Source organism: Pterocles gutturalis, unplaced genomic scaffold (genome assembly GCF_000699245.1).
Source record: "Pterocles gutturalis isolate BGI_N339 unplaced genomic scaffold, ASM69924v1 scaffold32506, whole genome shotgun sequence".
Taxonomy (NCBI): domain Eukaryota; kingdom Metazoa; phylum Chordata; class Aves; order Pterocliformes; family Pteroclidae; genus Pterocles; species Pterocles gutturalis.
Genome location: NW_010104077.1, coordinates 23,758 through 35,596, shown reverse-complemented (window position 1 = coordinate 35,596; position 11,839 = coordinate 23,758). Strand labels below are relative to the sequence as shown.

General features: G+C 39.0%; 1 protein-coding gene across 1 annotated transcript in view; it reads left to right on the top strand.

The window, feature by feature from the left end:
- Positions 1 to 1,833: 1,833 nt before the first annotated feature.
- IKZF1 (IKAROS family zinc finger 1 (Ikaros)) overlaps positions 1,834 to 11,839 on the top strand; it is a gene marked incomplete at its 5' end in the record, with an annotated part of 17,573 nt that continues 7,567 nt past the window's right edge. The window contains 3 exons of the mRNA XM_010086946.1: positions 1,834 to 2,094; positions 7,602 to 7,769; positions 9,420 to 9,545. Coding sequence (XP_010085248.1) covers positions 1,834 to 2,094; positions 7,602 to 7,769; positions 9,420 to 9,545 — 555 coding nt within the window. The remainder of the gene's footprint in view (positions 2,095 to 7,601; positions 7,770 to 9,419; positions 9,546 to 11,839) is intronic.

The window sequence follows — 11,839 nt, the reverse complement described above, 5'->3', positions numbered from 1 at the left end:
AATAAAATTGGTATGTGAATTATGGAAAATCTGTCATATGCTCAAGCCAAATAGTTCTATTGCTTCTGATCACCATGGTGAAAACAGCAGTACAGGGTTGTAGTCCACTATACTTGCAAAACAGTGTAGATAGTTTCTGTTTAGCCAGTCATAGCATCTTTGTAAATCACTGTTTGGTCGTGGATTTTTTTTCCCATATCTCTAAATTGTTCCCCTTTTTGGGGCATACATTTTAAAGGAAAAACTGCTCTTTATGATGCACACTCATTCTGTCTTGCATATGATTTCTATTAAAAACGCAATATTTGAAAAATCATTAAATGCCTAGATTGGTAGACTTTATAAAATGTGTCCAGTCAAGCAATGTTCAGAAATGTGAACACCAGTGTGTTTCCCAGTAGGATTTTGAGTCAGATACTTTTGTCAGTCACATCCATGCAATCCTCCTGGGACACCTGGGAGGTTGCAGGGTGTAGCAGAGATGAGTTTTTCAAACCTTTCAGTTTCAAACTAATGTCAAGGTCTTTCATCTCTTGAGGTAATTATTGCCCATAGCTTCTTAATTAGGTCATTGCTACACCACCACTTGTGGATTAGGCTACCCTGACACTACTGTTCCACAAAAGGAAAAGACCTGATCTGTATTGGGTGAAACAGACCCCTACCCCTCGTGTACTCAGCCAGCCACTAACGTAAATGCACTTCCTTTTGGGGTGGGGTGGAGTGAAGGAAGAGGTTTTGCACTGAAAAGGAAGTAAGACTTGGGGTAATTAAATTGTCTTTTTCAGCTAATGAAGAACTATTTTTTTCATCAAAATCATCAGATTAGAAAAGAGAGAAATAACTACAAAGATTATTTATTCTACACAAAATGTCATGCAGTCCTGTGGAGAGAAGCGGAATGAATGCTGGCATTAACTGATCTGAATCTTGGCCCCTTTCCACAATGTTTAGGTTTGCTGTGTTCATATCAGACCAAACTTACCAACTTACATGTTATCACATGTAGTGAGGCTATGCCAAATTTATACCTGAATTATTCTTCTAGCTCCAAGTGATTGTCACTTATGGTATTATAACACAAAGGATTTATCCAATAAAGTCAAAACAGTTCTCCCACCCACCTTTGTTGATTTGACTGTTTTTGAATAGCAGCTCATGGCTGTAGAGATCCTCTTCTCTCACTCAGCAATCCTAATCCTGCTGTCCTTAAAACAGAATTATCACTCCTATAATTTCCTGTAATGCTAGTTCTTGCTCTTAAATTCTTCTTTCCATCCTTCCCCACACTTATTTCTTTATCAGTGTTTGTTATCTTTGCTTCCTCATGGTCCTTGTTTACCCCATAGAACTGCAACCCAAATATTTGGATTCAGTACAAACTTCGGGAACTTCCTGCCAAGTGGAGAATGTTGCGTTTTCAGTTCATTTTCATCCATTGTCTTTGATGAGTTACTTACTTTCACAACTGTGTTGGACAAATCCATGTGAAGTGGATTAATTTTAAGTTTCATTCCAATTAGCCTGAATTGTCAAAATGAATGTTACAAATGCAAAAATCTCAAAGTGACCTAGGAACAGACTTGTAGTGTTGTTTGGGTTCCCAGCTCCCTGGGTGCCTTGTATTTGTCTTTCTGATATTCACTGTTCATTGTTCCATGTGTTACAAACTCATCACATTGCCCGTAGAAATGTAGTCAAGTTTGTAGTTTTTTGTTATTTAGGTATATTGTACATGCTGTTTAGAAATTATCTTCTTTGATTTGATTGTTTCTTTGCCACCATATTTATTCTGTAATGAAACTGAGTGGCACCCTGTATTATTTTTTTCAGCTGGTAATATTAAAATAGAGACTCAGAGTGATGAAGAGAATGGGCGTGCCTGTGAAATGAATGGGGAAGAATGTGCAGAGGATTTACGAATGCTTGATACCTCGGGAGAGAAAATGAATGGCTCACACAATGGCCCAGGCAGCAAGGCTATGTCAGGAGTTGGAGGCATTCGACTTCCTAACGGAAAGCTAAAATGTGATATCTGTGGGATAATTTGCATCGGTCCCAATGTGCTCATGGTTCACAAACGAAGCCACACTGGTAAGGCCTGCCATAGTTTTTCCTTTAGTTGACAAGAATTGGCCACATATTAGGAACTAAGACTTATTTTCTGTATCATGCACGTTGCCTCTTGTAAGATAATGCAGCATCGGTGGTTATTTGGGACTCGGGTTTTTTGTAACGCCATTTCAGACAGCACTAGGATTGAGATTTCTTCTCAATGGAAGTCCATCTATTGGGGTAGAAATTGTGCAGATTGGTTTGAAGATACATGAAAAATTCAAATTAAAAGAAAAAGTGAAGAAGCCTTGTTTAATTTCTAATAAATTTCTAAGAATTACTGAAGAAAAAACCATTTGTGGCTAACTCTGAAATAGATGAAATTCCAGTGTTTCCAACAATGCAACAAGGCTCATTATGTGTCAATGATTATGAAAGTGATTGGCAAAATAAATGTTAAGGGAACTGTACTGGCAGTCAGTAAAAAAAGGGTTAATTTCATGTCAAATGTTTAATGAAGTGAAAACAAGTATTGTCACTGGTGCAATCTGGACTAAAGGGTTTCCACTGGGATACTAAAAGAGACATGTCAAGATATTGTGCTCCATAGGGATGGCTTTTCATTATATAGTGCTGTGAATCTTCTTGCCTCAATTTTCTAAATAGTCTCAAAGAGTGCAAAAAATGAAGAGGCTGAAACAAATGAAGAAGTAAAGCCAAGGGTGAGTGTCATCTTACCTGATATAAGCTGTCTAAAAATTAGGCTTCCAATCTAAACTCCGAGGTCATCCACAGTCAGAGAAGAATGGAACTGTACTGTTGTGCTACACAAGTTACTTTAAAAACAGATAAATAAAGTATTTGCCATTTTTGCACGAATATTCAAATAAGAGGGAAGTTTAAAATATTTTTAAGGTAAGAATAACCTGTCAGATGGTTAGATTCCACTGAAATAGTTGTGCTAGTAAACACATAGATAATTTCTTCCTCCATATCCCCAAAATTACTATGGAGTCAGATTAGCAAAGTGTTTTCAGAGTTTAATGGAGAGGATCCACGAAAAGACCCCAAGTGTCATCTGTCCCCTGCAGTGCTAATGTCTGTCATTGTAACTGCAGCTGTTCAAGCTCTGGAAGGGAGTGATCTGTTAGTGTAAGGTGGGTTAGCCATCTTCAGAAGCAGTGCTGGTGATAGTTAGCAATGATGTTACATTGCCTACTTCAAAATACTCTTCAATTCAATATGATAAATCCCTCTGTCAGGGACGAGCCGATAATTATCATTATTGGAAAAGCCACAACTAGTTCTCAGAGAGAGGCTGCAGCATACTTCCTAAAGTGCTTGTTGGTTGTTTCCTTTTTTTTTAATTTAATGTTAATGTGATCCTTTAAAAGTTGATAAAATGTATATGGAAAATGACTGGCATGAGGCTTTGCAAACAGACCCCTGGGCTTGAAGAGGATGCTGTAGTAGTTGAAATAAAATGTTGCAACTTAAAATGCATTTAAAGGTAGAAGTCTTTGTGCTTGTTCAAGGAGGCTGCTGCTCTGTTAAAAGTACACTGTTGCTGCTTCAGAGGAGTTGTTTCGGGTCCCTGAGGGTCAGAGGCAGCGTTTGCACCAGGGCTGAATGGCCTGTGCAGGGACTCACCCGATTTTAGGGAGGCTGTGGGCAGAGCTGCCTTTGTTTCTGGCACAGTGGTTGGTCCCCAGCAGGCTGCGTCCCTGGAGGATGCGCTGGGCTGCCTGCTCCCTGCAGCAGTGTTCCTGGGGCTGCGGCTTCTCTGGCCTTTGCAGAGCCTTCCCCTTGCCAACAGGACCCTCTTTTTAACCAGAGAACCTAGTTAAAACTGCACTTCTTTGAGCAGGACCCCCTTCTTTTTACACTTACTAAAACTAAAGGGTATGAAGTTGCACCCCTGAGTCCTTCCATGGAAAGAAAGCCTTTCCTTTCCCTCCTGCCTCACCCTCAGCTCTTTGGGCGAGCTCAGGCAATTTTTCAAGGGCTGGCAAAGAAGTGGAGGCTCAGAGCTGGTAGTTTAAATTAAAGGGACGTCATAGGGAAACAGTGCTGGCTGCTTTTCCTTTCAGCTGCACTGTGAAAATTAAAGTGGAAATGGGATATACTATTATAGACATTTAACTGACTACACTGAAGCCCATTTCAATACATGCCTGGTGAAGGAATAAGCCTCGCAAATGAATTACTTTGCTGCTAATTCATGTAAAACCTGCATATGCAGTGAGGTTTCCTTAAATAAATATTTGATAAGTGAACAAAACTCTAGCACACTAAAGTGCCAAAATAAAATGACTGCCTAACCTGATAAAAGGCATAATTACTTTTAATGAATACACGTGCCAAGTGCAGATAGGCAGAGCAGCACCTATTTCTGCCCCATCCTGTCTGCAAGAAGCTGTACAACACTCACTGCTTCCTAGCACCTTACCTGTTGCTTCTGTCTGTAGAGCGAATCCCACTCACAGATGCCCGACTCTCCTCACTCTCCTTCCCCAAGGCTTTCAGTACATTGATTTTCTCTAGCTTGCTGCTGTCTTGCTTGGTGTTTAGGAAAAAGGAGATCTAGAAAGGAGAGAGAAACCCTCTCCTGCTCCCTGGTGCCGAGACCCCAGGGTATAGATTTCAGGCTTTGCTTGCTCAGTGTGCACATATGTATGCATATGTATATATACACCCTCCTTATATGTATACTCCTTTAACTTAAGTCAGCAATTAGGTTCCTTATGTCTTCATTTCCTTATGTCTTGTTAGTTGGGTTTGAATGTTTCAAATTTATTTAGAAAACTAATACCCATTGAAGAATGATCATTAAAAAAAAAAAAAAAAAAAGAAGAAAGAGAGCTATGCACATCTCTGAGTATTAGGTGATTTTGTGATATTGTTTAAGAAATTAGAAAGATTTAAATTAAGATAATAAATATTCTTAATTGAATAAGTAGTCCAGGGCCTGTTCTCGCACTAAGGCTTGCAAATCACTGCAATGGTGGTTGTTTCAGTGCAGGGTCCCACTGCAGTTTTGGCTCCTGGGCCCATATTCGTCCACAGCTACACACTGTGCAATGAAATCTACGCAGGATAGACACGTGCTGTTCAGGACTGGTGAGAAAATAACACACAAAGCTGACTGTTTAAACACAAGATGCATTATGTATCTTTCCTTTGTGTCCTATCCCTTCTCCATTTTGATGGGTTAGTGCCACACCTTCCATAAGTGACCGCCTCCATCCTAGCAGGGCTGGGAGCTTTGCTGGGCTCACGTGGGAGACATTCCCCACCCTGGTAGCTGCAGCATGGAAGACCAAGGGCCAGTCAAGCTACACATAGTTTCAGGGTCTTTTGATGGTGGCGTCATTTCCCTTGTACAGCAATGTGGGCGCAGGTTCCCTAATATTTGATCCCACCGTAAGTTTGGTAGAAATATTTGGTATGCAGCAGTCTCATTTGAAATGCTCCATCCGTCTGTCTTCTCTACCCAGTGCAAGATTTCACCCTGTAATTGCAAGAGCTGTAGGCTGGAGATGCATTTCATTCTTACTTTGCTTTACATTTCATTCCTGGAGTACTTTTATGATCTCATTTTCTCCTCTTATGCTCTTCTGAGTAAAAATAACAGAAATTAAAAGCCGCTAAGTAAGAACTAACCATTTCTTCTGAATTTGTGTCCCCCATGACAAACTGACTTCTTCATTACTGCTTCAGTCTATTTCTGAAAAATACCGTACATGCTGAGTAACTGCCCCAAAGATTAAGAGGTAAAGCAGACAGACTCTCCAGGCTCTCACCCATTTTCTTTTTCCCCTAACAACTACTGTGCATGGCTTATGAAGTACATTGCAAAATCCCGTAAGGCTAATGTTGGCCTTTTTGTGGGTCACCCCAGTTGAACCAGTTGCAGGTATAGTTTAGATGGATACGGCTGCTTGAGGGACAAAGAAAGTGAGCTCATTTGGCTTGACAGGGACTATGCTGAACTGCTTGAAGCTGTTTGACGGATGAAAATATTGTGTCATAAAGTAGATTCATTTTACTGTTTGCTGAATGCTAAGGCTGCCAGCTCTGATGGTAGAGTTTGCAGATTTTGGGGTTGGGACTGTGCTGCTGTCCAATTGATTTTCAGCTGTGCTACTGCATTACCCAAAAGTCAAAAATAATCATGCTGCACATATATGCACACATATGGACATACGAGTTGATCCTAGATGTGCAAAATAATACTTGATGGTTAAGAGAGAGAGAAGAAGGAAACTGTTTAACTTGTGTTTATTTTTTTTATATTTTAACTTCAGCACTGAAGTTTTAAATTCGATATTATTGCTACATAAAGAAAATAAAAACTAAGAACAGGTAATCTCTGGGCTGTTTCTAATATTGTTGATACATTATAATTACTATAGCAGATTACATTTGTGCCTAAGAGAAACAGAATTCAACAAATGAACTTCAAAGGCTGGTTTGACTTAGTCAAGGGCTAAAGAGAAATGGGCATTTTTTTTGACAGAGTGCTCTCATGTATAAATTTTTCTTTACTCCTATTTGGTACAACTGGAAACATGTTTTATTTCCCACTGACTTAAGAAAAGGCCTCAACTATCTTAAATAAAAAAAAATAGCTGAGTGAATAAATGAGCATATTGATTTTACACAGCACTAAAAAGCAAAACAACAGCCATATTCTTTTTTGCAAAGGCAAGTTGGTTCACTTCCTTGATAACAGGCACCAGTTTAGACAAATCAAGGCTGAGTCTCTTCAAGTTTTTCCCTGGGTCTGTCCAAAGTGTAGACCAGCAGAGCCCATTTGTGCAGCTCCTGTGTTCATACCTTACCTAGAGAAGGGCTGGGACTTTGGCATGGAAGTACAGGGCTTCCTTTGCACTGTCTTAACTTATGTGATTTTACTCTGTCTCTTTTCTTTCTCTGTCTCTTTCCTGATTTGGCTGCTTAGGGACAGACAGGTAATGGAGAAGAAATTGAAAGGGAAAATACAGGGAAAATGTAAATGAAAAGAAGTTATTATAACTGTTATAATGAAGTGCCTTTCATTTAAATATAAGAATGTAACGCTGAAATGAACTTGTGATCCTGAAATGCATTTTTAATGAGTTTCCTTTTTATTTTGCTGCTTCAGTGGCATATTTTAAAGACCCTTTGAAAAAAGCCACATTAAAAACCCCACCAAATGCCACAACATGCAAAATTGGATATTGGTTTATTCCAAAACTGCTGATCAGGAAGAGTGGCTCTTCAACACAAAATGTTGCAGTCACTTTATTTAAATGAGTTTGAATTTGCATTGTGATGTGCCATTCTGATTTAGGAAAAAAAAATTAGATTTTCAGATCAAATTGACCCAGCCACTGAAGCATTAAGAAACTGGCAGGTTTAGTCTGAAAGCCTCATGTTATATCAAACCTGCAGCCGGTGGAAGTCACAGAGCAGCAGTGAGAAAACAACTTTCTTACTGAAATCTTTCTCTTGTTACGGCGTAAGATTTTTTGTTCTCACGTATTTTCCCCTTCTCCCTGTAGGAGAACGCCCTTTCCAGTGCAATCAGTGTGGAGCCTCCTTTACACAGAAGGGCAACCTTCTGCGCCACATAAAGTTGCATTCAGGTGAAAAGCCCTTCAAGTGTCACCTGTGTAACTACGCCTGCCGTCGCAGGGATGCCCTCACGGGACACCTGAGGACTCACTCAGGTAAGTGCAGGTGCAGGACCGTCCGGGGCACTCGTCACCGTACCCATTGAGGAGACAGGGGCATTTGTGGCCACCAAGCCTGGGACGTCTTCTCACCCTGGGGAGGCGAGTAGCCCCATGTTGGAGTTGTTAACCAAGCTGTGAGCTGGCCGCAGCATTTTAGCAGCAAAGAAGTGACTAAACACATCTCATGCTCATGATCCTTCACCAGAAGAACTGGTTTTTTTTCCCATACTTCTTGGCTGATTAGAAGTTTCTCTATTAGGATTTCATCTTACAAGCCTCTTGTGAGTAACCCATTTCATGGAACTATGAATGTGAATTAAAGCTGATGAATGTTTTAGGGTTTGGATGGCATATATCTGCATATAGAGATAATATAAGGTCTACACACAGTAGGTTTTAAGTCACGAAATCTCAAAAACCCACGGTCTGGTAGTCAGTCTCGACCTAAGGAGTGAATGCCACCTACAGCATTTAGCAGCAGTTATTCATTGCACCTTCTTATTACAAGTACTTTGAAAGAGAAAGGGTGGGGAGAAGAGAGAGGGTGGGAGGGAGAAAGATAATAATCTTCCCAAAAAGTGGACTCTGCTAGAGTTTTTCAGTGTTTGTCTCAACAGTAATATGGAGATCTGAATAAATATTTTTGAATAGCTGCGCTTTTCCATTAGCACAAACCTCTCGTTTGACAGAAGCCCTAACCTTCTGTGAAGTAAACCAATTTAGCGCCTTTAAAGTGCCTTTAAAAGCAGAGTGTTGTCTTACCTAGTTTCCCAAGCTAACCTGGAAATGCAAATTGTTATTTGGATAGAAGACCTCCAAAACACATTGCTGGAACCGACACTGGTAACACTTTTGGCAAACTCTGAGGATTCTGTAGCTAAAGAGACAAGGCATAAACTATAGATTGTTATTAGTTCCTGCAATTGGCAAATTGACATCAATACATTATAAAACAAGTTGGATGTCTGAGTCTAATTTTCACCTCGGAATTTGTAAACAAAATTCAAAATTTAAGCTGAGTAGCCATCTAAAATTGTCGTGTCATGCTAAGACCAAAAATTTAAGTCTAGAAGTCCGTGAATCCATATTGTTACTACAAGATTCCTGGAACTACCTATATCTGGATTAGTATAATGCAGAAAAAGTTTTGTCATGCCATTTCTCTTGAGTTTCTGGAAACAGAAAACATGTGAAATTTATCATTGTCCTAAAGGGTTGAGCTCGTTCTGGTTACATCAGGACTGACATCCAGCCGTGGGCAGGTGTCTCTACCTACACCACCAGTTCCCCTGCTGGCAGTCTCAGTGGAAGCTAGGCACTAAATCAGCTACACTCAGAACTTTGAAGGTATCTGTTTCTAACTTGTGTAGATGCCATTTTTGAAGATTTAATGTCACAGTCCTTATCTGATGTGAATCACCTGAAATCAGTTTGCAGCACCCAGAGAATTGGCCTGTTGATGTAAAGATATACAACTAGTTTTCCATTAGTCTTAGGTTTTTTTTAAATTTATAAAATCTTTCTTCAGTTCACAACAGCACGGTTTTATTTTGGGGGTGGGCTTTTTTTCCTGTGGTTCTTCCCATTATTAATGTGCTGTTGAATACCTCATCTGAATCTCTCAATTAATTGTGTTTCCTCCAGTTGGCAAACCCCATAAGTGTGGATACTGTGGTCGCAGCTACAAGCAGCGCAGCTCTTTGGAAGAACATAAAGAACGCTGTCATAACTACCTTCAAACCATGAATATCTCAAGCAGCCTTTATTCAGGTAATAAACATGTCCATTTGGGGATTAATGCTGTCCTGTCATGTATGCATAAAAAGGAGTGCAAAAGGAATAGTAGTACCATTTGTGGCATCTTTTGCATTGGGGTGGCACACATCCCCCATATGTATGATATTGCTTCTGGATTTATTATATATTTGATAAATATTTGGCTGTTGTCTCATTTTGTTTAGCTAAATCAAAAAGCCAAAGTAAAACTCAGGCATGTAGTAAAACACTTGCAAGACCTGGAAAATTTCAGTTCACCATCTCAGGACAGTATGACTACATCATCTCACCACCTTTCCTTTTTGCTTTGGAGGCCTATATCACAGTACTCTTGTGACTCTTAATAAAGACTTAATATCAGTGTTATAGGTAGGGCTGCATAATCTTCTGCATTGCACATCTCCTGTTGCCCCCAGGCACAGATTAAGGGGCTTACTTGAGCACTGGGACCAACTCATCTAAGAAGGGTGAGCCATCTGTCTTTGATCTCACTCTTCCAAGCAAGAGGACATGAAACCAGAGGCATTTAATTTAGCCAGTTTGACTAAGACAGTCCAGAAAGGTTAACAATTTGTTGGCAGCCTTCTTCTCAACTTCCCCTTTAAAAGAAAACCAGGGGGAGGTAAGGAGCTGTTGTGCTTATCTGAGAGTCTGGTCTTATGATGAAGGTAAAGTCCATTTCTTGGAGAATATGAAATCTAAAACAATGCCCAGAAATAGAGCAAGCAGATACCAGGGTTTGGATTTTTTTTTAACAAAGATCCTAAAGATTTATATGGGATTGATTGCAGTAAATAACCATACAAAATCCCCTTGCATGAGCAGTTTTAGATAGAGAATATAAGATGCAGCTTCTGTGGTGCAGTTTAAGGCCATCCAGTAAGTTACATTTCTTGGATATCTTTTTGATCCTGTCAGTATAGGATATTTGGTTTGTCCAATGACAAAAATGGAAGATTCTCTCTGACTTAATTGCAGTGAAGCTTTATTTCATATTTTATATCTGGACAGAACCTCAATATGCTTTTACATGCTATCAATTAATGCAAAGTATATGCACATGATAGCAGAGAATACAACGGAGATGCTTCTGGCAGACAGTATGTTAGAATAGCGCCCCTTCTAATTTTATTGAGGGGGTGCAGAATGTATAAATAGGAAAGCTCAGCATACACAGTAGGCAGCAATACTTATTCTTAAAAGAGGTGATAGAAGTTAGAAGCAAATATTCCGTCTTGGGATTTGAATTGTCAGTGTCATGGATCTGAATTCTTGCATGCAGAACATGATAATCTGTGTGAATGAGTAGCTGAACTACTACCAAAGTCTTAGCAAAAATGTCCAGATGAAACTGATGTCAGGAATCATAAACTTTAGTAAGAAATAATACAATTTTAGAGGTGCACCTTTGTTTATAGCAAATCATGACAGAAGAGTTTACAGTAGCTCAGGACTGATTATCCAATATCTCAGTGGGATGAAAACTTGGGGAATTCATGAATGCTTTGGAAGAATTATTTCTTCCTTGAATATAGTGAAAGTATGATATAGATCCATATTTGATATAATAGGAGTGCTTTAGCAAATTATAAAAAAAAAAAAAAGAGGATTAACTTTGGGGTTTAGACCTTGTATTCAGCCAAAGATTTCACTTTTTTAAAAAAAATTAGTACTTGGTTAATAAATCTGTTCTTTATGTTTCTAAAAAATTCCTGCATTTTTCCTAGTATTTTGCATTCTAATCTATTTTACTTCACTGCAAACATACCATTTTGCCGTGTTCACATTATTTCTGTTATAAACTCAAAGATGAAAACATACAATAAAATAGTTGAGAATAGTAGGTGTCGTTCTGGGATTTTTCATGCATTCTACATTATATCTAAAAAAGGCAGTGGCTGTATTACCACTGTTCTTATAACATTTCAGGGTATGATATGGAGTGATCAGAGACATAATTCAAGCTCTATTTTTTTTTTTTTTTTTTTTTGCCCCAGGCTCAAAAAAGTTGGTACAAAAATCTGCTAGGTCATCTGATTTGATATTGTGCTACAGCAGGATTGCTTTTTACAGGGTTTTAAAATACTTTGTGCAGTATAAATAGAAAACATGTCAGTTGAAAGGACCTAAACTGGTAAAAGCTTTCCATCAGCTTGTAAATCTAACAAACATAATTGAAAAGGTACTTGAATAAGGGAAAGATCCACCAAAGAGGAGTAAGGATGGGAACAAGAGATTGTATTTATACTTTAACCTTTGTTTGATTTCTTTAAGAGAAGGAAATTCAG